Raw genomic sequence first — 25,566 nt, 5'->3', positions numbered from 1 at the left:
CCAAATACATGGGAAAACATGGTCCAGGTTAAAAGACCACCAAAGTACCCTTTAGCAATCTCAGTGTTGTGGTCTTTTCCACATTACAACACACATTTTGCTCAGGTTTTTGCTATTTGGCACTCTGACAACACGTCTGCTTTTCTATTTTGGCAGAGAAAAGAATCAGACAGGGAAAGCTTTGTAGTCCCTTTCTGACAACCAACACACTCAATGCACCTTCCTCCACCCCCACCCGCCTGCCCATATGTTCATTACAGATCAATTAGCCCGTCAATAGCTCAGCAAGCTTCAGTATGATGCACGACAAGCGAGCTGCTTCTCCTGGAAATCGCAGAGGTACGCGGGAATCTTAATTTACGCTGACTGAATCATAACACTGTGAACGTCCTCTCCCTGTCATCACACAATGAGCAGAGCTAATCACACACTGGAATTGACGTTTGAAGCTTTTTCATTTTTTTTTTTTTCACAATTTGCTAAAATTAGAGCCGAGTGATCAAAAAGCTCGAGTTGAGCTGTGTTTTTTGGTTCATGCTTGTCACTGAGCAGCCACTCATGAATCCCCACGATAATAGAATTTCACAGGCCCAGATATTCATTACGCAACAGCTTGAAGACGCCTCATGGTGCATTATTAACGAGTTATCTGTGCATTGGACTGTAGCAAAATGCATGAAAACACGTCACTTTCTCTTTGCAAATGTAACCGCGGTGGTAGAAAGGCTCTGATATCTACCCTGCACATTCCCGCCACAGAGGGCCAAAGTAAACACACCACGGGTCACCAGAGACTCCTCCACTGGGCGTCAGAGGAAAGGGGAATAAACTGAGCAGGGACTCTATTTAGCAGTGAGCGCTGACAGTTTAAGTCAGCTAGTCCCTCTCCTTCAAGGTCTGGAGTGTGACTGCCCGAGGGGCCCCGACACAATGCCGCCTGAGCACCCAACCTCAGGCTGCAGACAGATGGATGGCCCCCGACATTAGTTCCAGGCGTTGATGGGTGGCGGTCCCCTCTGTCGCTGGTCATAACACTGAACTAGACGTGGAGTGAGGCGAACCGACCATCTCACCCCATGAAGTGTGGCAGTGCTGCCCTGTCGAGGCTGATGTCGCGCTGTAAACACTGTGGGTTGACACAGCTGCTAACCGGACCATACAGGTGGCATAGGTTGTTGTTTTTCTGTTGCACGCAGAGAATCCACACTCCAGTCGCTTTGTCCTCTGAGTGGGGACGTTTTCCTCGCCATCGCTAACGAAGGATTAAAGTGATTCCGCATCAACGGCAGCGATCTGCCAACCTGGTCTCCAGAGAGGCGTCCTTCCTCCCCTGCATCCTCTTTGCCCACAAATGTGGGACACATCCAGGATGTCTTCTTTCAAAGAGGCCCTGTCTTTTTTTTCGTGTGTATTTGGGTCTAACCTCCACACACCAGCTACAATCTATTCTACTGGGCAAAACACATGAAATATGATGCAGCGAAGAAATGTCGTCATGCTTTCCACAGTAATAATATATTATAAAGCACTAATCAAAACATTAACCATAATTTCCTTGAAAGAGACCTGCTAAATATGAATAATTATAATTATAATGCTACATATTAATTCAAACTACCATTTCCAATGTTAACAAGGAGTCTTCAAGGTCAATGAATAATGTTTTATTACTGTCTTTACTACAAAGGGCAGTCTTTTACTGCATTATCTACTAAGACAAATCAATCAATCAATCAATCAATCAATCAATCAATCAAAGGCAAATAGCTCAATAATTCATTATTCTTGCCCAAAAATGCAAACGGGTCTTTTTCTGCAGTCTGCAGTCTTCACCTTCACCATTAAGGGGGTATCCCTTCCATCCCCTATGGAATTTACACCCTGCCTGTAATTGTTTATTATGGAGAGTGATTAAATTAGAACAATCATAATCTCCCAATAATCCCGATGATGCACCAGCAGTGTTTTTTGCATTTCTAGTTAACAACATAAACACACAGCTCTTTTAGTTTGTCTTAAGTACCGCGTCTCCCATCTTACAGGAGCATATGCTTTTCATCAAGCGTCACTGGCGAGACAAGTCGGTCAAATCTTCATGTTTTTCCAGTTTTTATCGTCCACAGACTTTTTCCGGCGTGCGGGTTGGAAGTGCAACAAAACTCTGCCGTCAAAAGGAAAGCCCGCGGGTTTAGCTGCAGCTGTCACCACCGTGCGTTGGGTACATTCACGAGAGTCTGGCACTCCAAAGCTCGGCTTGAGAAAAAAAGCTAAGTGATAGCAGATCGTTTTCAGCGGCGGTGCATCGAGTTGATGCTGCAGTGTAGAGGGATTGTGACAGCCGCTGTCGGTTCTTTAATGGCCGCCTTAAGAACCAACGAGGACAGCTCTCTCTGAAAAAGTGACAGCTGCTGGAGACCTGTTATTTTGTGATGGGAGTGTTGATACACAAAAAGTCATTCAGCTACTTGTCCTCCGTTGCAACAGTTTGATGATTGACGGTCGTGCGTGATGTCCTGAAGGGGAAACGCTTATTAAAGAAATGTGACTTGGGCGACGAGGCAATTAGAGTCCTCTACTTGTTATCTCTTAAGTGCAGCTCAGTGATAGGCAGCTGCGTTTGAATCCTTCTCTCGCTCTTCTTAAACTTCCCCCTTTTACATCCGTTCCCCCACTTCTCGTCTTAATTAGACCTCACAACCATTGTTCCTCCAGATCCCTTTGACAGTGTGTGAAGGGAGCATTTATCAACCTTTATATTTCACGGTAATGTTATCACACTCTTAAATATAAGGCATCTTTCACCCCTCACACATTCTGTGTGAGTGTTCATTTGTGATTAATATTATGATCTCCTTGCAGTGCTAGCAGTGTATCATCTTGAAAAATGATCAATGAAACTTTATACTTTGTAACTTTTAAAAGTGGTTTCCATGTCGGCAACCAGGCATTAGCTTTTGGTTACCCAGACTGAAAATATGGTTCCATTTTTAGTAATCTTACATTTTGATTAATTGAGATGCAGTGATACAATAGCTTAACAATGAAAACTTGACCCGTATATGTCATGTGTATGTTGTACTTGCTTTGCAGTATTATTTTTTTTCTAGTTTAAAGATTAAAGATAGTTTAAAGAGGCAGGATACTTCGCCCCCAAAACTTCACACATTTCCTTTTAGGTTCATCTTGTTGTCTTTTAGTTGAATCACTTTTTCAACTTTTCACCTCACAGTCAAACAACTTAATTTGCTTTACTATTTTCTCTAAAACATGCATGCCAGTAAATGCACCAAGGCACTAGCAAAGTGGTTTACCATGGAACAGCAACTTTTATTTATCACTAATGCAACAACTATTAAAAAAAAGCATTCGTTTTGTTATTTGCTGTCTCTTTTTTACATGTTAATATTGGTTGCCACTGATTGAAACTAAAGGCCAAGAGTTAGTTGCCAATGGTAACCTGGAGACCCATTCTGTTGAGCCCTCTATAAGCACACTGTACTAATTCATCCAACTAAAAAGACAAGGACAGAGCAGTTGTCGCTATCTCAGAACTCATCAATCACTGTCCAAATGATATGTCTCTCATGTAGATAGTTTCAACTTAGGAATGAAAAATGAGCTAACGGTTCAAATTAGAAAAATCCCTCGAGTTCATTTTTTAACGGTACCTCGATTGTTTTTCTTCTGAGTTGTGGACTCAGGAAGTCCCTGTCTCGAGCCTTTCCTCCCCGCTTAGACGGATAGGAGCAGATAGCAGCCAGCCTGTGTGTATGTGTGTGCAAGGGGTCACAGATCTAATAGGAGCTAAGCTTGAAATATGCTGCTGTGGGACAGGAAGCCAGTGGCATTTCCCCACAGCTGTGTTAGGCCACCCGCAACCAGTGGCCGGCCGTCCTCCCTGTGCTCCAAGAGCACATACACTGCTCCACCTTAACGGACTGATTATTAGTGAGAATAAATAATGTAGTCATCAGCATACTGTCGTGTTCTTACAAACTGTTATTCAAAACTTGTTCATCTCAAAGTTTTTCTTTTCTTTGCTTCCTTGTGAAGCATCACTACAGCCAGATATCTCCTCTTCCTCCCCTCCCTCCAGTATTTTCTCCTCTACTTCCTCTTGTCTCTTCTTGCTCTCATCACATAGAACACTCACAGCAAAACGGACTGAATAGTGGGAGTATAGTCGCCACATGCAGTTGCTGCTCTGCTGTTGGTTCAAAGCCCTGTCCAAAAAAAAAATCAATGATTGTTACTGGCGGGCTACTGCAACTCAGACTGACAACTCTCGGCAGGATTTCTGATAACTTGAAGGATGCTGGACTGGTTGTATTTAAGGCCTCGGGACTGCTTTTGTTGCGAAGTTGCATTCACAGTTCTATGATTATTTAAATATGAGAATAGTTTAGCGGAACCATCCTCGACATTATGGATGTTGACATTTGATGTTCTGAAGATTATCATACGCGAATGTGCTACAAAGAAGTACATATCAAACTCAACAGTGGAAACGTCCACGTAAAGGAGGTGTTTGCTGCCCCCTCAGAGTTGTTTCTGTATTTGGAACTAAATCAAAGTGAATCAACTCCCAAGCCTCTGAGCCATAAGGAACTTTTTGTGTAAAAAAGGTCTGTCTGGCTCAGCTGTCTGCTCCTGTCGGACCAAAGAAGACGCCCCTGTTTGCTCTCTATCTACAGCAAGCTGCTTCTGCTTTGTCAACTTGCCCAAACATCTAGCGAGAACTCATTTCAGCTGCTCCGCCAGTGCGAGGGGCCACACTCAGAGGGAGCATGAAGCAGAGTTGTTAGTGGAAAAGGGCATTTCTTTGGAGCCGCCGTGGGAGTTTGGGTCTCTTTGCTACCAATTTTCACAACCCCCTCTTCTAAAGGGAGGGCAAAAACGAAATAAGAAGCGGCTCCAGCCCCTACTCATGAATCTTTTCATGGCCCCAAGAGAGGCATGATAAAAACACCCAATTTCCTTTTGCAAAGTTGACCCTGCCCATTTAGATGCTTAGCATCAACACAGGCTCAATTAAGAAGATCGTCTCTTTATGGCTGGCACTTTGCATTCTCATGCGAGTGCCTCATTTTGTTGTCCCCACGGGGTCAAAGAGTGGGAGGCTGCAGAAAGCAGCTCCAGCCTGCCTCCCTCGCTGCTGCCAATTTCACTATGAATGCGCATTTGCAAATCAATTCCTGTGGCTGTGGTGGAAATCAGGAGGAGGAGGAGGAGGAGGAGGAGGAGGAGGAGGAAGAGGAAGAGGAAGAGGAAGAGGAGGCAACAAAGCTGTAAAACAACATATTCTGTAAGAGGGAAGCCAGCCCGCTCAAAAGAATGCAGATGAGGGGGAGATGGGAATGGGAAAGTTGTTGAATTGTCTTTGATCGCCCTCTTATGCCCTTCCCCTCACTCTCCCTTCCCTTTTTTAAAGATTATAAAGCTCAGTCTGCTCACCAGGTTTATTGTACTGGAAGTTCAGCTTAAAAATACTTTTCTTTGCCATTAACAGCAATGTCTTTTTTAAAGTAGAATTGGGTGGGAGGATGGTTATCTCTAGTGCAGTGTGAGGGTTAGCTCAGCTTAGCCTTAATTTGAGTTGCTAAACCAGAGCATGGCTTAATCTTTCTTTTTTTTTTTTTTTTTACCATAACTCACCACAGAGTGATAAGGAGTTCTGGCTTCTGGTGTACTGTGGTATTCAGATCTATTTTTATACAGAGTATAAGGCCTTCCCCCCCCCGGTCCGGGTGAAAGCATGGATGGGGCTGAAGCACCATCCATGCTTTATGTCCTTTTCCCTGCACGGCTGTAAACAGAATGCAAGGTTGGTGTTGGTGTTGGCTCAAGCCTGGTTAGCAGTTGGTAAGTAGGTGTGAGGATCTTTCGTTGACCTCAAGATCGGGCCGTTTTCGAATCCTACAAAATGAGCACCCGAAGGCCTCGCGGATTTATTGCAAAAGTCGGGCCATCATCTGAGCTTTATACCATCTGTGTTTGGGAATTAGTGTCTCTGAAATGCAGTCTGGGGACAAAGCAGGGGGACGTGCATATTTATATACAGAGCTGTTAAGGTGCAGAAAGCGGTTTAACAGCCTGTCACCCAAAGCCAATGGCTTTTCAAGCAAAATGATGTTGGGATGAACTTTCACAGCTCTCCATATTATATATTGGAATACCTAGGATCTGCACAAGAACCCATCCTCTGACTCCCTCGCAACTTTTTCATGAATTCTCTGTCTTTGTTTTTAGCCTCAGATTTCCTTTTTTTTAATGATTAACTGTCGGGGGGCCTTTTGTCAACAGCAGCACATCTGTAATCACAAGTTGACAGTCTCTCATTTGACCTATGACTTCTTAGCATGGGATCATTTCTGCATAATTGGAGCGGAATAGTTTTCATGCCCGGAGAGGCTGCATTATCATCACACTGTCAGTCAAAGTGAGTTTTATTGCACGTCTTATTTGTTATGAAAATATAAATATAAATCTTTTTGTTATGATTTCTCTATTTTAGGACTTTCACTTTCTTTTTAAAGTTGATCTTCGCAGTCACAAGTATTGATATCACTCCCCCCCCACACCCCCACCCGATACTAGCAGTATTTCAATGCTGGAGCAGTGTGTGAGTTGCTGGGTGTTGATCTGGTGTTTCTGTCTCTTCAGAGGAAGTAAATCTGCTTAGTGATGAAAGCCCACTTGTGTGTTGTGGTGAAATAAAGCTGGGGAGTTGGCAGAGGAAGGTTTAGTGTGTGGGGGGTAATCCACTGTAGATCTTTGGCAGTGGTCCTCTGTTTTAGATTTATATCAACATGACACAACCGAGCTACTTGTTCTTGTCCCAGATGAGAAAAAAAGTTCTGCCTCAGCACTTTGCCACCCTCCATTATAGAAAGGACACTGCAGCAGGAGTTTGTGCTGCTTCGTCACCATTATCTTCCTTTTTCATTTGTTTTTGTGCGCTTTTGTCTTGCGCACTATTTCTCTGTGTGTTAATGTATTCTATATACAGAGTGAACCGCGTGAGCCTTTTCTGATATTGAGTCTGTTTGGACACATCGGCTAAGCTGGGAAGTTTGTGCTGAGTAGGCAAGAGTTAATAATAAAAAAAAAAAGCAGTGCTCTGTTTCACTGCTGGACTAGCCAGCCTTGAATTACACTACAAGAGAAATTCAAGTGTTTTATTTTGTAGTGAATGATACTGCACACATTTCCAGCTGAAGCAAGGGCCCATTGTTTTCCATTGTTGTGAATGGGTCTACCATAGGCGTTTATTTGGGCTTAGATCTGAGAACTGTAAATGAATAATAAATAAAAACATCTTCACTACCATTAGCTGTGCTTACATTAACATATCTTTATGCTAATTCTGAAGTATCACATTGAAAAGCACTATGTGGAGTTTTTTTCCCCCTATGGAAACACCTCTGCCAAATAATTTGTGACGTAGCAAACATTAAACTGATATGACTGATCGGCTGTTTCTTCTGTCTGCATCTTTCCAGTCTTTGTCTCCTGGCAGCATGAAACATGGACAATACTAGCTGCCTTGAAAGATAAATTCAAACTTGCCCAATGGCAACACCTTCCTGTAGACTTCTCTCCTTTTGTCTCTACTTCTTCTACTCTGCTTACTATCAGACTACAGCCATGTGTATCCCATAGCGACAACTTCAGACCAACCTACGCTGTAGCTGAGTCTATTCTCTAAAGCAGTTTATCGATACAAGCACTTAAAATTTGCTTGACAATTGAATGGAAACACAACCATCCATGACTGACAGCTATCAGATACAAGGTTACAAGGGAAATAGCAAATCTCTTTTGGCATGGAAATTTAGACAGTAAATCATCTTATCTCCACGCACCATTCTTGTCAGCACCTTACAGCATCCCTGTGGTTTCATTAGCTCACATGTAGCTTTTGAGAGTCACTGCCATCCTGCTGTACTACACCACAGCCAGGAGCTAATAGGTCCTTAGAGGGTCCAGCCTTTCCTATTAGACACCCTGCTCCAGACAGCCAGTCATACTCTCCAGACTCCAGCTGTCCATTTTATCCGATTTCCGTTCCTCTTTTCCAGACTCGGCCTCATCCGTTGCAAACGTCTATACACTCCCTGTGAGCTCTATAGCTGGGGGATGTGATGCAGCTTAGAAATTCAAATGTCCTTGAGTTGTGTGGCAGCGTAGTCAGTCTCTATCAACACTCAGATCTGTACTATTGCACTCCTACTAATATACAGCCTGCAGCTGCACAACAGAAGCACGTGCAAAGATCATTATCAAGACAGTGATATCAGTGTAGATTCAGAAGATGTCTAATCATCTTTGGAAAATCGCTGAGAGATCATTTCATCAAGTCTAAGTTCACTGAGATGATAGGCCTATCATCTGCAAGAGCTAGTGTTCAGCGGTTTCCACTTGGACGTTCTCCTGGTGATATTTAGCTCAGTCGACATGGTGGTCTGTTGTTCTTTGAAAGCCTTCGCTCTACATTTCCACATGGCTTGTTCCAACCAGCTCTGCCTGTAAAATTTATGAGTCAGCTCTTAAAGGCTCTGACCCCCCACATCCTCCCGACCACACACACACTCAGTTCAGCCTTGATAAAAGTTTTAATTATTAAAGCTAGACGAACGTCTCTTTCTACGGACGGTACCTTTCATTGTTGTTTTTATAAACGTATCACATCAAATGTTTTATCTGGCAGCCCTGTATTAGAGAATGTTATAGAAAAAGAGATGTAGATTTAATTTACTTCCATGGAGCCTCCAAAGATGGCCGGTGGGAGAATGCCATGTGTCGGTTTTTGTTCATCCATGAGGACTCAGCTTCACCACTTTGCACTGAATGCCAGCTGGTTTCATGCTGCAGAACATGACAAGGGTTTCTGTTTGCAACCTAATATGTTGACATGGATTTGACAATGAAAAAAAGATTTTTATGAGTATATATTATATATACAGAGTACTTCATTGTTTCCAAAAGGAAATTGCACTGTTACAGCTGACACATCACACGTAAGAATCACAAAATAACATGAGGACACTCAAAGAGGTAGATAAGAAATAAAAGATAACTAAAAAGTCATATTTTCTACATGATTAGTGCAGGTCTACTAGATGTTAGCTATACATGTATACATATGTATACTTATACATTTGTATTGAATGTCAAAAGAATGTCAGAGGTGACACAGTGATATGTTTGAATTATTTTTTTGACTTAAATGTAAATAAATATTTGGAAGTGACTATATCTCTTATAGTCAGCAAATGTGGTATGTTTACTACAAAAAAATTAGTTGGTGAATCCATTTTAGTTTCAATTTAATTTTTTTTGATTTAATTAATATAATGGATTTGAAACAATTCAGCTGTTTCCCTCTTATGACTCTACTGCTATTCATCTTATGCAAGCTATAAACTCAAGACATTAAACTGCACATTTCAATTTTCAGAAAGAGAAAAATACACAAAGGAAATTGCGTATTTTTTTTTCTCCTATAAATGACAGTGAAATAAAACTCTAAAAGGTATATCTGATTACAGTCTGGTGTTTGCTTGCATGTCAGACATAAACCCAGCTGCAATTTGAAACTAGATGCATCCTCAAAGCCTCAGTAGAATTTCCAACTTTTCAGAGCATTCTATGTCTCCGTCTTGGTGAATGTAATAGCATTGAGAGCAGGGCCATCAGACGGTACTCTAAATTCCCATCAGCGACAAGAACTTTAGCTGAGTACTTAATCCCCCCAAAACCTCACAGAGGATTTCTCACTTTGAGGGCAGGAATTTTGACTGCTTTCTTATCAGGTGTTATCAGGAAAGACCGAACCTTTGAACCCCTTCTCATTCATGCACCTGTGGGAAGAACCATTACGACCCTCTTTCTTTATGTTGGACCTGATTACACTGTTATACCTGTGCTCAAGGCATTAGAGGAAGAACACAGGAAACAAGTTGCTGTCTTGATGACCTTCTGGAGGTTTGAGAATTACCCAAACTGCAACATTCTCCTTCTTCTTTCTCTGCCTGATCAGTTGTGGCTCTGTCTTCTTTTTAAAATGTCCTTTTTTATTGTTCTTTGTTCACAAGATAAAACCTTCCACCAAAACTATTAGTCACCCCCATTTATGATTGATTCCTAGTCAATGCCCATCTAGAAACTGTGAACATTAACATTTATTTGGACTCCCCCTTTGCAGAATTCGCTCGAGTCTGCATTCTATTTGCACCCGAGGGTGTTCAATTTGGGTTGAGGTCAGGGCTCTGTGCAGGCCACTCAGGTTCCCCCATACCAAACTAACCATGTCTTTATGGACCTGGTTTTGTGCACAGGTCCACTGTCCTACTGGAACAGCCTTCCCCAAACTGATGTCTAAAGTTGGAAGCCCTGCATTGGCTCAAATGTCTCCGTATCCTGTAGCAATAGGAAGTCTCTTCACTGGAACTAAGGGGCTGAGCCTCAGGCCATCATCCCTTCTACACCACACCTTACAATAGGCACTTTACATTTTGATAGGCAGCGTCCTCCTGACATCTGCAAAACCAAGATTTGTCAATCAGATTGCCAGATAGTGAAGTGTGATCCATCGCTTCAAAGAGCACATTTCCACTGCTCCAGAGAGTAGTTGCAGCGTGATTTGCACCATTACAGCAGAGGCTTAGCATTGTAATGTGAGGATTGCGAGGAAGCTTCTTATATTAGCATACAAACTGTGCGTCGGCAGCTTTGTGAAATGGGGCTACTTGCTGGATTTGATGCATCTGTTAGCAATGGATGTGTCTAAAACACCTGAACTCAATGAATAGCAGGGGTGTCTACTAACCTTTGGCTATTTACTTTAGCTTGTTTCTTCAACCAAACTATGACTTATTCCCTAAGAACTCCATACAAAACTCCTAAACGCGGAACAAAGTCATTCATGTTTTCCATTTTCCTGTTATGTGCACAACCGCTCTCGCCAATCTCCTGTTGCGAATGTTCTGAAAACACGAATTTGCGTAGTATGCCGCTATATGGCACGGCTAAAGCATGCAACGCTGTGACAGAGAAAAAAATGGTTTCAGTTTAAAATCCCCTCCTGCAAAGTCATGAATGCTGCAACAATCATCACTGGAACAAAACCTGGTTATTCCCCCCAAAAATGGCAAGACGCACATCCTGTTGCCATCCTTTCAAATGCTCTCCAGGGGGAAATTCCACTTGTGCCTCATGGTGCTTGAGTTTGTGTCATTGCTTTTCATACATAATTGTACCGCCATCATGCTGTCATTCAAATTGGAGGAAGAAGAGGAAAGATAGAGGGGGAGAAAAAAAAAGCAATTTCAAAGCTTGCAAAGAAAAAAAACAACCTGTGGGAATTACCTCGCCTCTGCCTGCTTCAGTCTCTGTCTTCATATATTTCTTTCAATCAGACTTTCAAAGGAAAGCTCAAGTCTGCAGACATTATTATATTATATAATAAGTAACTTATCTATGTTATTATATTAAATAGTTTAAATGTCCTAAGTATAGTGAGTTGGTTCTGAATATTTCCGTCAACCTACTTTCCCATGAGCTCATGATTAGCACAGTGGTACCATGTTTACTTCTCCCCTGCTTCCCCTCCACTACTGGAGAATTTGGCTTTGGTTTAATAGATGCAGGATTCAAAGCATGTCATTTCACACGTCCTATGGGTTTATATTTGAATGTGACCGTCCAGTGATTACATTACATGCTTGCTTCATGCAGCTGTGGTGTCTGTGATAAAATGTTGTGTTTCTCTGTTCACACACCAAGCTCGAGAGCTTTGGAGAGAGTTGTGCGTCTCGCTTGCGTCTTGTGTGCAGTGGCCAGACTGTAAAAACAGGCTTTTCATGTTTCATTTATTCTTTACTCTTCCTACACTCACGCAGCTACACTCTTCACAACCGCAGCCTATGAGCAACCTTAATGTATCATCTTGTCACTTGTGGTCTTTAAATACCCTTAACAACTCTCAATAACACCGACTGTTAATTTTGTGGCTTTCTTCTCAATCTGTGGTCTGTTGCGTCAGATTTAAAACGCCAAAAGGCTCTGGTTTGGAGATACGTTTGCTGTAATTCTACCCAGAATTCCTTTCCTGTTGTCCTGTTTCGGACACATGCATATTTCAAAATCATCAGAATGAAAAACGCCGCACTACTATGGACTCAATCTTAACCCTTCCTCTTCCCTCCGTCCTCTTATCTCCAGGATCCCGACCCAGGTTAGAGGATGCGCCTCCTCGGATCGTAGAGCACCCGTCTGATCTGATCGTGTCCAAGGGCGAGCCGGCCACCCTCAACTGTAAGGCAGAGGGACGGCCGACGCCGATGGTGGAATGGTACAAAGACGGCGAGCGCGTCGAGACGGACAGAGAGGACCCTCGGTCCCACCGGATGCTATTACCCAGCGGCTCCCTCTTCTTCCTGCGCATCGTACACGGCAGGCGAAGCAAACCCGACGAAGGCGTCTACGTGTGCGTGGCGCGCAACTACCTGGGCGAGGCGGTCAGTCGCAATGCATCGCTGGAGGTGGCAAGTAAGTACTTTTTTTTTGCTATTTACTCTTGAGTGGTCAGGTGTGTATGTGTATTGGAACATCTGTCTTTGTGAGGACCGATTTGAGTTTTAGACCTTCAGAGTGAGGACATTTGGGCCAATCGTCACTTCTTCAAAGTCCTGCTTAAGGGTTCAGCTTTTTCAGAGGTTTTAAGGTTGAGGTTAGATCAGCTAAGGTTTATCTAAGGGTTAGGTTAGGGTTAGGTTAGGGTTTAGGATCAGGCATTTAGGGCCTATCCCATTTCTTTTTGTTACCCGTAACCCTCGTTTTTGAGTGCCCCTTGCATTGTGGATTTCTTAAAGTGTTGTCCCGTTTGATAGAGGAATCTTTCTTTTTGAAATGGGACAGCCCTTAAAGACTATGTTTCGACGTCAGTGGTCATTGACGTATATATAAACAGATGCAAAAGCCGGTTCATGAAAGAAAACCCATTCAGAGGAGCGGTAACAACGCTGCTGCTTGACTTAAGTTACATTTTTGGCGTGAAGTGCGATCAATTGGGGGGAATTATATCAAATGCAGGACTGTCCTGCACAAAGCAACCTTAAAACAATATTGAATTGTTAGCTAGCCGGCCACATCGGCATATTAACGAAAACATTTTGTTTGTCTTTTTTATGCTTAAACTTAAAATGTTATCATGATTTTTAAACCCTGATTAACAAAGAACATTTTTACTGTTACAACTCTTGCTTTGGAGTGGGCGTATGAAAAACCTCCCTTTGGAGGGCCATTTAGCCCTACCACTAGGGTTTTAGCCCTTGATTACAACAAGTGTCAGGACACCATACCCCTAAGCGTGAATAAGTAAATTGGAGGAGTAGGGTTAAGTGGTAGGGGCAAGGGTTGTACTGGGATTGGGCCTTAGTTGTGATGATTAGGGTTAGGGAGTGCATTTTGTCAGTGAGTGTCCTCACAAAGGTGGAATTACAGGATGTGTGTGTGTTGCTGCGATTGGACAAAAGACAGAAATGGAATGCATTTCACACATGGGAAGTGAAAGCAAAGGACAGAGTACATGTGATGTTACAATGACAGTAGAGACGTTATAGAGGAAATGTAGAGCTGGAGTGAACATCACCAACCATAGGAACATAGTGTGTAATGCAACACAAGTCTGTGTTTCGGCAGGTGAAGATAGGTGCCAAACATCATGTCATGCATCAAGTAGGTCCGGCAATAAGAAACACATTAAATCACAGATAGTTTCACGAGTAATAATGTCAGCTACAGATACTAGCAGAGGCAGAGGCAGCTTCAAAGGAGTCTCTGTTCTCTTATCATCGCCGTTTCTCGGCTGAGTTAACTTGAGACGCCACCCCTGACCTTGGTGTCAGATCTCCTGGCAGCTTGCACCCAGAGACCCCCCTGCCCCCGCCCCCGTCCTCCTCTCCGGCCACCGACATTGCATCCTATCTCCTCCTGCCCCAGAGAGCCTGGCCTCTGTCGTGTTGCAACCGGGCCTGTTAATGTAGATGGATGACAGCTAGCTCCTGCAAAGAGATAACAGTTGTCGCCACTGGAAAGGAAAGAAAAAAAAAAATGCTTGCAGGGAGGGGAAGGAAAGGCCGAAAGTGGTTGGCAGCTTCTCTCTGGCAGAGCGAGTCTCTATTCCAACAGACACCTTGGGAAAGCAACCTCTCTCTCCATGACAGGACTTCTTGTGATCAGTGGAACTTTAGTGGAATGCAGATAAGGCCAATTAGATCTACTCGCCATTACCTTTAGTTCAAATATAATTATAAAGTATAACTTTGTTGTGACAGCGGCAGCATAAAGTAGTGGGCTATTGTGTTTTCAAAGTGGACCAGAAACCAAGGACTGCTGAATGACTTATATTATGGACAATCATTATGTTGATTAAGAGCGTCTTTATCTTCTGCACTCTGACATATTCTCGAGTGAAACTGAATATCTGAACGGTGTACACTTATAAGAGGGATTTGAATCACACCCTTTACATTCAATTCAATTCAGTTTATTTTGTATAGCCCAGAATCACAAATTACAAATTTGCCTCAGAGGGCTTTACAATCTGTACACATGTTACATCCTCTGTCCTTCCCTCACATCGGCACAGGAAAAACTCCCCTAAAAAACCCCTTTAACAGGGAGAAAAAAGGAAGAAACCTCTGGGAGAACGACAGAGGAGGGATCCTTCTCCCAGGATGGACAGAATGCAATAGATGTCATGTGTACAGAATGAACAGCATACATGTGATTGGACCGGTTAAAAGAGGGCGGGCCCAGAATGTAGCCTGATGCAGAGCTACAGAGGACTGTCAATCCACACACACCTCTCTTTACTAGAACTTGCACTGATGGATGGATGGACCTCATGATATTATTGGTTGAAGTGGTTTGGTACTAGCTTACTTAAGCACACGTCATATTTGTTTGACTTTTCTTGAATTTATTTATTAAAACAACAAAAAAAAAGACATTGTTAAATAGGCGCTCAGTATAAGCGGGGATATGATCTAAAAGGGTTAAACAGACTTTTTTCATTTCATCTCAACTTTGACTTTGCCTCTGTGTCCCTGCTTGGGGCAGTAGAAATGCCAAAATTAGGATGATGAGGTCCAGGTGTGGAAATGGGTGGGGACGCTCAGGTGAGGGAAAGAGCTGTTTGCAGGTCAGACCAGGTTGACAGTTGGTGAGCAGGCAGGTAAACCCCGGGCAGAAAACATGAAATATAGTCAGAATAATGGTGCATTTGTGCATTTATCTTCTAATTTAGAAAAAAAATGAGTCTAAGTAGCATGCTGTTAGCAGCTTTTAAAGAAACACCAGTCAATCCCTTTCCCTACAGCCTCTCCTAATATCAACCTCCCTTTAAAACAGAAACCATCTCTGGAATTTCTCAACCCACTAAAACAAACCAGCTGAAAGCGGCTGAAAACAAACTCCATTTCCCTTAAAAGAAAATCTGTGAAACTCTAGACTCCTGTCAAACACCTTATGGCCGGGCATCATATTTTCCTGATAGTCTCCAGCCCCTAACTTAATAATGAGGCTGAATTTCCCCCGACTTCCTCCACAGAAAAACAGCTCCTGAATCATTCTCCATCCTTTATGAACCGCTGGGGATCTGTGAAGTGTTTCTCTAAAATCAGCACCAAGACTTACCTTTCACCTCGCTCTCGCTGTGTTTAGATATCAGCGTCAGACGCTGTTGGGCGTTGCTGACACTTCTCACAGAGCTGATTAGTAAAGAGAGCAAAGGAGTCGAGCAGCCAGCGATGCTCGGCAATATTGAGATTACAATTATTTATCAGGATTATTCATTGTTTTTTAGGTAAAACAAATTTTGATTGCAGCTGCTTTCACTTCCATGTTAATGCTACATTCCTGCTAGGAAGTACAAATCTCTGCATCATTCTAAGACTGGTCCTTATTCAGAGTGCATCTAACAGATACAAAATCAACCTAATACCTACACTTTTACCCAAAATTAAATCAACAGAGCACTGCTTTTAGTTGTTTAGAAAGCACTTGATCTTTTAAAACGTTTATATTGTAGGCAATCGTGTTCATTTGAATGTGGGAAGCCTAAATCGTGATGGCGAATCACATTTCATTAATTGTGCAGCCCTAACCGATGCTAGAACGTTCTCACTCCCTCATAAATAACTCCTGATGTGTTCCTATGCTCGATGGGCCGACATGGAGAGGATCTCAGAAAAGACTCTGTGGGTTTCGTTGGGGATCCTTCAGTCTGCAAGGCCTCGCAGCTGTTCATCTGATTTCCTGCGTATCAAGCTTTCTTCCCTGATGCCGTGGTCCTTTGGGAAGTGACATTCAGACAAATGCACAGGGACACAACATGGCGCTGTAGGCGGTTGTTCTGACAGATAGGACTCCCTAATTCATGGTGGTAGAGGCACAGCCGCAAGTGTGTGTTTGACTTGCCCTCCCGAGTTTGAGTCTGCTTTCACAACCACGCAAACAAACAAACCCCACTTTTGGAGCTTTGCCTCCAGAAAGAGAGAGAGAGGGAAAGAGAGATTACAGAGAACAAACAGTGGCCAGTGCCAAAGCCGAGCCAGTGCCAGCTCCCAACCTAGCCCCCTGCATGGCTCCAATGGGGCCGGAGATAAGGCCACGGGCACATAAGCCCGCCCGGAGCTGCCAAGGGGCTCAGCAAGGCACCAGAGAAGGCGCAAGATGGCACTTTGTGGCACGGTGTCACTTGGAAGCACCGCGGGGCAAACGGAGAGGGAGCAGCAGTGTGTATCGGTGGATATATTTGGTATCAGGGTGGGAGCCAACACAGTTTGAAGGGCCGAAGGTGTCGGGAGGTTTAACCCCTCACAGTCCATCTGCTGCAGGCTGGGAGGCAGGTGGGGGTTGAGGAAGGCCACTGAGCCGCAGTATGGAGGAACTGGCAGCATTGTGCTGACTAACAAACCTGACTGGAGAGTTTTATCTGGAAGTGGTTTATTTCACGGTGTGCGTTAATCTCTTTGTGCATGTACCAAAGGGGCTAAAGACTAAAGTTCTCTTTTAAAGTCGAGCTCTTACTGCAGACAGCCTGTCTCGACATTTCCATGTAGAATTGAAGAGGCAGTTGATAAGCGAGTACTTAGAAGTCAAAAGAATGTTACAGTAGACACTCATTTTAGCTGTAGTTCTGAAAGAGCACAAAGTTATGGATTTGAGCTTTAAAGTGATACGTCAACCAGAATCTGTCTTTTGCAGATCAAACACCCTGTGAATGCTAAAAAGGTGGCTGTAAAAAAACATTTGCAGTTTTCTCAGAGATGGAGAACTTCTGCTGTAGTCAGCTTGAATCCAGTCCGTTGCGATGCATTTCAATTAGGGGTGGGAAACTCTGTGCACCTCACAATTTGATTCAATTATTATTCAGAGGGCTACGATGCGATTATAAAACAATTATCAATTCATATTGATGCATCAAAATACATGTGGTATAACTGAACATACAGTGATAAAGTGCGCCTCTACGGTGACACAAGATTGTGTGGCAACGGATGTCACGCATAGCATTCATCAGGGCCTCCATGACTTTAGCTTTGGTTTGGTTGTAGAGTGAGAGTATTGCTGTGTCCGTAAAAACGTCGAGATGGATGGTGTTTCACTTCTTGCAAAGAGTGCAACAAAGCGTGAAAACTCTGGTTCTCAGTATGGGCCCAAATCCTTGGCAAAAAAAGTCGCATCTACTTTGTGATTAATTTGCCCATTTCCGAGTTGGACGGAAGAAGAAGCTTTAATACGTTGTCTTTTAGTCCAGGGAGCGCGGTCGGATTGTATCCGTATTCGGCTGCTCAAGCTCAGCCGCTCTCACCAAAACTCTGCTAGTATCCAGCCTTCTTTAGAAAGTTAACAAGGCGCACGTGTGTTACGTCTGTTGCGTTCAGGGGAAAATAATAATAAATAATAATTCCGTTATGGTCTCACATAATTGTTACAAGCGATCATAACGTTGAGAATTGAGTTTTAAATTGCAGATTGAGTTTTCTGCATCGAGTCATAATCATTCAAGAGAGAATCTAGGAATCGATTTTTTTCCCTACTCCTAATTTCAATGGTGACAAAAAAAACAAACAAATGGGAAATGTTGACCTGCTGGTGGTGCAAGATGAAACCTTGTGGATTCCTCCTTTAATGACTGTTGAGGTGTTACTCTGGAGCTCATAACCAATGGCACACTAGCAACAAGTGTGACGAAGCATCATCAACATGCCAAATGACCTCTTTCCCAACCATTGGCAGTTCAGCAGTTAGTTTGATTGACTTTTAATTTGTTCAGTTTATTGCTAGTAAACAAGATTGTAGGGATGTTGGTAGGTTGATGATTTTTATAAGGATGGCAGCCTTCTTATATATAATAACAATGTCCTGATTATGGGAGAAAAATGGTTTTTAAATTGTTACTATGCACGTTGCCTATATGGGTGGAATCAAATTACAGACCTGTTGGAGATTAAAAAAATGTTGATGTGGGAAATAAACTTTATGTTAACTTTAATGTTGATATGGCACACTGATTAACACGAGAATTAAAAAATGGCACTATATATGAGAAAGGTTAGCGACTCATGGTCCAAACATCACCATCTCTAGACTTTTGTTACTAGTGCGAAAGCATTCCAAATCTTCCAAAAAGACATGTTCCTTTAAGAATTATGTGCTCATACTAATTATATTATGGGAATAATTAGACGGGTCCACTTCATTCCAAGGTTCTGAGATGATTAATTAATATATATAAATCTTTATAATAATAAATTAACACAGCAAGTTAATTGGAAAGGATCGATCTCTTGGTACATAAATACTGTATACACAGAAAATGTTAAGGGGAACATAAAAAAGGCACTCAGGGAATAATGTTTATAGTCATCAGTTGATGAATAGTCTCTATTTTAGTTCATAAAAACACTCATTAGTCCCCCTTATCTGACAATGAACGTATATAGTTAGAAATACTGGTAGCAGGAAACACACCCCATACAGCAGAGGCAGGGTGGGGTTTGTTTAATGATAATGTTAATAAGCCTGGTCATACTTTAGACAGCCAACAGAGCAACGTCATAAAGATGGCGCTGATGGAGTGTCCAAGATCTCTTGTCCTCTCTTTAGACAACACGCTCCAGCCCGACCCAATCCCACATGGAGATACAACCTTGGCTTTCTAGAACTTGTCTTACATCAGAAGGTCACAGTGTCCTTTTATAGCACAGAGGATTAACGGTGACTCAGCAAGTTTTAATATACAAATCATTAGGCTTCGTAGGTTTTATACATTTTCATTAAGATTCTCCCACTAACAGTCAATTAGAGACGGTTCTGCTTAGTTACATCTGTAACATCATTGTTAATGACATGTTGGCTGAATGGATGTTTGATCGTGAGTCTTTTCAAGCTTCAGTGGGCGGAGCTTAACCTCACAATTGACTTGGATGGCAGGTTGCATTAGGTTTTTTTTCTAACCAAAGTTGAGGCATAAAAAAATGTGTCACAAGTTCTTAAGGATCATAAAAAAACAATACACAGTTTGATGAGTTACCATAATTCATACAGTACATGTGCTGTGAGTGTAGCTGTCATCCAGCGGTAAGCCTGCACGTTACATTATCTTGCATTAAGAACGGATCCCATACCACTTTACTGAGCATTCCCTTCCAGGATGTGTGTTTTCTGCGGCCCAATCCTCTCCGATTTCACACATTAAAAGAGATTCTTTGATCCTGAAAATGCAGGCCACAAAGTTATGTGCCAGGAGCAGAGGCCAATTCATGTCAGAGGCATAAAAGTCAGTCAGCCACAATAGAACTAACGGGCCAGACACCCCTGGGTGGGGATTTGACATTCAGAGCGACTTGCCCAAGCTCCTGCCGGCTTTTTCTTTGAGTGTTTTATACCTCTGACGTTTTTATTATTCTTGCTACGTCTCCAGCGCCTGGCTTTATGGCTCATGAATATTCACGCCAACAGGGGAGGGGAAGAGGTGCTTTTTCTAAGGTGCTGGGGGGGGGGGCGGAGTCTGATGCATTTCAAATAAAGCTGACGGGGGTAGATTGCCCCCCAGACCAAACCCCCGACCCTTTTTATTTTTTGCAAAGGTTGTTCGGAGGTCGAGCCTTTGAGGGGTAGAGAATGCAGCTGCCTCCTGGAATTTGGGGAATAAACAGGTTCCTCTGCCCTCGTGTGAATTTGTTCTCATGTGCTCATCCTTAAGTCTTTGTAACGGCGGTCTGGCCAACTTTCTCACCCAGCGTAATCCTAGACAACGGTGTGGGAGAAACAGCTGAGCAACACTGTCACCACTCCGATCCTCCTTTCCCTTTCTGTCTCCTTAACAGACACACACACTCACACTCACACTCACACTCACACTCACACACCTGTCACACTGAGCCCCATGTGCGCTAAAATGGATTTCAGGGTTTTATGGATTTGGCAATGGGGAAAGGATTTTGGGGGGCAGTTTGGTGTTTGGTGAGTTATAGTAAGTGAGAAGTGTAGGCTGGTTTACTCTGATAAAAGAGATAAAGTAACCCCTCCTCCACTGTCCGTGGCCTCTGTCCCTGTTATTAACCCCGGCGGTGTGGAGCCATATGGGCTGTGATGGAGCTCGGCGGTGCATGCGGTCAGACACAGCGGAGTGCAGTCACACTGATCTGTACATCTTTACAGACCATACCTGCAGGGAACGGCTAAATGAGCGCTGACCTGCTGTCACTGTCCGTAGACACCTGTTACTGGGGTGAATACTGGAGTATATCAGTTTTGCTCTAACCAGCAGGTAATTTCCCCCTAATCCCATTCCACGTTTAAAAGATGTAAGGACAGAGTCTTCATGTGATAATGTTGGAATAAAGCCTTCACTCACTCTGAAGATGAAATGCCTCTCTTCCTATTGGCCTAAGCTGTTTATCTTCAAACCTGCTCTGAATGAGCTTCTGGTGGCTGTTGGCCTGCTTTGAATGAGCTGATTCTATCTGCTCAGCTGTTTTGAGACGGATGATTTTATCTGCTGTGTCCTTTGACCTGTTTTTTGAGAGTCCGTCCGTCACATGTTAGAAGAAAGAGAGGCTGTTGACCTGTTCTGAAGCCCAAAATTGAATCGGAAATCTTTATGAATTATATGAAGGAAGGCTCTTTAATTAATGATTCATCCCCTTATTTAGCCATATGACAACAACAGAATCATTGCTGATAACACCATGACAGGGATATTAAAAAATGTTGTTGAATCAGTCAGTGGTGTATGAGTATACATCCAGGCGTCCCTGTGCATCCACAGGAGCGTGACTATGTTTTCCACCAGCTGTCTGAAGCTGTCTGACAACCATTTGTCACAAGACAGCCACTGTCAAGTCTTATTTCCCAGTTTACTCACTGTACTCCTCTGCTTTATACCAGCTGAGACGTACTGTGGACACCAGGATGTGTGCGCCTTAGTGCTTAGTCATGTCCACGCATGAATCAGTTAGTGTGGATTTGCATTGGGCACACCGAGCCAAGAGGGAGCGATACGTAAACACCATCACCTCTCCAGCACTCAACTGTCCGTTCTTGGTTGGCCCGATGATGCGTCCGTCTATCTCAGTGACCTCTGAGGTGTGTTCATGCTTCACTAATGGGATTGCTGGTCCCAGCCTCGTGGAGGACAGAGATGATGGCCGTCCTGGTCTTAAACGAAGGGGATCAGATGGCCAGAGTCAGGCCAGGGGCCTCTGGCTTAACCCCCCCCGTATGATCCGGCCGTCTGCCAGTCATTGAGCCAGACCCACCAGCCAAAGAGGATAGCCATGAATTAATTAGACCATCCTCATGGCGAGTGCGACCAGTGGTCAACGTGTGTGTGTGTGTGTGTGTGTGCGTGTGCGTGTGTGTGTGTGTGTGTGTGTGTGTGTGTGTGTGTGTGTGCGTGCGTGTATGTGTCATAAAGGGTCATTAGGACAAAAGCAGAAGGATGAGGGGTTGGGTGGGGGTGGGAGTAGGGGGAGAGGCGTTGACAACAGGTGGTGTGAGGAAGAGCTTTAACCCCCCCCACACTTAATGACAGAGCAGGACAGGGGCCACAGGGGCTGTGGAGAACAATAAAGGACCCTTGCTCCAACCGTTGTGTCCAGTCCAAACCCACCCCCATTATCTCTGTGAGCTGCTGATCACGGTCCCTCTATGCTAAATGACCCTTATTGGTCGTTTCCTAGATTTCTTCCCATGTACTGCATATTCATATTTCTATGCTCAAACCAGTATGTACAGCAACATGTTAATTCCAGTGAACTATGGATGCTCCATGAATTTTAAAAGCGCCAGTCATTACCCCTGCTTGTTGGAATTTATTATTCAAAGTTAACTCATTTTTATATTTTATGGACAATAAAACTCAAAGATTGGAAACAATGAATATTTTTTTTATATCCACACCATGAATATTTAATGTGTTTTTGTATTCTGTTTTTCTGAAGCATCTTGATTAAAACTGTAATTAATGGGGAGTCATTAGTCATGGTCTTACAAAATGCAAATGACCCCCTGTTTGGCTCGTTGAGGCTAACAATAGCCCTCTGGCAAAACTAACACAAGGGGCTGAGTGGTTGTGGAGTGTTGCCTCAGGGTACAGATTAAGAGAAAGAAAATGCAAACTAGGAAGTCCAGTTGGAACGTATCAGATACAAAGACACTGGGCAACAGTTTATACTGCTTTTCGCGTTCCAACACTGCTTTTGGGCAGCATTGGAACTGTAAAGTTTTGAACAAGGCTAAACCTTTACCCAGACTGTTATGCATTTTGGAGCCAGAGCCCTCTGCAGCAGCACCCGCGCTGCGCCAATGTAGTGAATGAGGATTTTTTTTTTGTATTGCTAATGTCGGTCTGAATGCAGCCGTAGGGGGCATCATGATGAAACGCAGCCAGTAAGGCATCGGTAGAGAAAATACAAGAAAAGCCAACAGTAAGGTTGTTAGAAGCAACAGGGAAATAAACTGAACGTAACACAAATAAAACAGCAAAGGCAAATGGTAGACAGTTGAGCATGGGCAGCAGAGACGTGCAGAGTGTGTGTGTGCGTGTGTGTGTGTGTGTGTGTGTGTGTGTGTGTGGGGGGGGTCCATCTATTCATGCCAAATAGCAGGAGAAGCAGGATACATCTGAGAGTTCCAGGCGACATTAATGATAGACAGACCAACGCAATCGATACCAGTTGAAACGAATCAGTCGAACACAATCAGAGCATCAATACAGGGCGGATAAAAAAGGGAGGACATAAAGGCAACCGAGGGAGAAGGAGCTGGTTGTCAGTTGTTACCGAGCAGGACAATCAGAGAAAGAGTGACTGATAGATTACCAAAATGGAGCATTCTGAGAATCACAATGGTCTTTACCCAACTTGTTGTTGTCTTTGGAGAGCACGTTGTAGGTACTGAACCAATCAGTGGATTTATTGGGAAAGTCATTCGCTGCAGGATGTTCGGCTGCAGTTACTGGAAATTTCACTGGTTTCCATGTTGTTTCTCCACTGTAGGTTTGGGACCATCCACTGCAGTTATTTGGTTCCACTTATCATGGCAATTGGAAACTTCATTAGACAACCAATTCCAATTGGTGGGACCTATTCTGATTGTTTTATAACTAATTCTGGGTTTAGCCAGCTCATTTAAATTATTGGACAATTCATTCTAGTGGTTGGATGAGTCCTAAATTTGAAACTTGTGTTTTGATAATTTGTGATTTATTGTATTCGCAGCATGGTAACTTGCTCCAGGAACGGACTAGTCAAACCAGAAATTGGACATGCTCTCATTGGTGTCGCCTTCATACATGGCCACCCTCGAGCTTAAACTGTGGTGTACCATCGGGTCGTCCCATTGAGAGACATTTTAAGCAATATTTTGAACTATCTTCAACTCTGATGCAGCATCCCGTAAGCACTTGGTGGTAAATTAATAATTAGGTCAACGAAACTAGCGTTATGTAAACTGACACGGTTCCTCTTCTGCATGTGAATAAGGGGCTTATGCTCTTCCCTTGTGTGATAAGGACTATAGTTCGCTACAGTTATGTCAAGAGCATCTTCCTGAACAATGAGAGCATGTTTAACACTAGAGATGCTTAATCTGTAATGTCATCTTCGTTGGATGTGAGTTCAGTATGTACCTTAATGTATCTTTTTCGTCTCACCTTTCCAATTCCCTGACTGGTGACAGTGTAGAGACTGTTTCAAATGCAGTCTCTCACCTAGAATTATCCTTTGGAACTTGACTATCGACAGATGCATTCACCCTAAAGTATTTGGTATGGCCGAAGTATTTCTGGTAGCCAGCTCTTTGTGGTGTAAAAGATATTCCAGGGGGATTTAGGTATATTTGACCGGTCTGCAAAGGGTAAATACGAGGGCAAACATCTGTGGAAAACGCTTATTGATTTCCTCTCACGTGTATTTGTACAAGATTAATTTCTCCTTAAGACGCGCTCCCCGACTCGGAGTTATAAAAGGTCAGCGAATAGGGGCTTAAGTCATTCAAGTGGAGCTAAATGGATTTATGCTCCAAGATCCATCTGTTTTTGGAGTTTGTTGACAGGGTGGAAAATTGGAACTGTTGCTCTTCCCTCCCCCAGTCACACCACCTCCTCCCCCCCTTTTCAGTGCAGGGGTATGAACAGGCACGGCACCCTAGCAGGGTAAAAAGTGTGCTGGGCACGAGGCGGGACACAAGGCCTGGCCATCTGCTGCAGTTATGTGAACACGTCCGTGTCTGTTTGACAGGGAGATGTGCATTGGATGAGCTTGTGCCATAGGTTGCGTTAGCAGACAGGGACAGCTGAGGGGTCTGGGGGGGGGGTGGTGGTGGTGGTGGTGGTGGTGTTGGTGGTTATTTGACACGAGCAGACTGCCTCTCCTCCAACAGGAAGATGCTGATGTCAGATGGACGACTCACCTTCTCCACCTCTCAGGGACCTCACCGGCTGGAAAATTAGACCGTGTCAGAGTCAGTGACTGAAACAGCAAACATGCAGCAAATGACAGTGTGTGTGTGTGTGTGTGTGCTTATTTGTGTGTGCAAACAACATGAAACACTGCTGAGTAAATGGACTGACAAGTTGGTGAGATAGCATAGAGAGCTGCTCACATACTTACAAGCAACTGTCAGGGTTCTCCTGCTCTGTATTTGGCTTCTAGCCATCTCCAGCAAAGATGGCTGTTTTACCACCAATACTAGAACAAAGTGTTATCAACTCTAGCTGCACCATTACTTTACTACTGTGAATGATGACATGTAGTGTTACATGTCTGTTTACACTTTACAATTTCTCTACGACATAAAATACGTCAGTAAATACCCCACTTGTGAATTTGGAAGCTTTTAATTTAGCTTAATTTAGCAGGTGCTAACAAGTGGCTAAATGAGACGACTCTAGAACACTAGTCAGCCTGTAGCTTGGTGGTGGTGACAAAAATCCCAAAAGTGGTGTTTAATTGTCAAGATTATCTTGCTGAACAAAACCTGTAAGTA

The 25,566-nt window shown here is 43.4% G+C and overlaps 1 protein-coding gene across 2 annotated transcripts in view; it reads left to right on the top strand.

Annotated features, from left to right (window-relative positions):
• Positions 1-25,566, top strand: part of robo3 (roundabout, axon guidance receptor, homolog 3 (Drosophila)) — an 87,024-nt gene that overhangs the window by 3,681 nt on the left and 57,777 nt on the right. For both annotated transcript variants that reach the window (XM_054625137.1, XM_054625136.1), the window contains exon 2: positions 12,226-12,552. In XM_054625137.1, coding sequence (XP_054481112.1) covers positions 12,226-12,552 — 327 coding nt within the window. The remainder of the gene's footprint in view (positions 1-12,225; positions 12,553-25,566) is intronic.

The sequence above is a fragment of the Anoplopoma fimbria genome, chromosome 24, assembly GCF_027596085.1.
Source record: "Anoplopoma fimbria isolate UVic2021 breed Golden Eagle Sablefish chromosome 24, Afim_UVic_2022, whole genome shotgun sequence".
In the NCBI taxonomy this organism is placed as follows: Eukaryota; Metazoa; Chordata; class Actinopteri; order Perciformes; family Anoplopomatidae; genus Anoplopoma; species Anoplopoma fimbria.
Note: the sequence above shows the minus strand (reverse complement) of the source record. Positions and strands in the feature narration are given on the sequence as shown.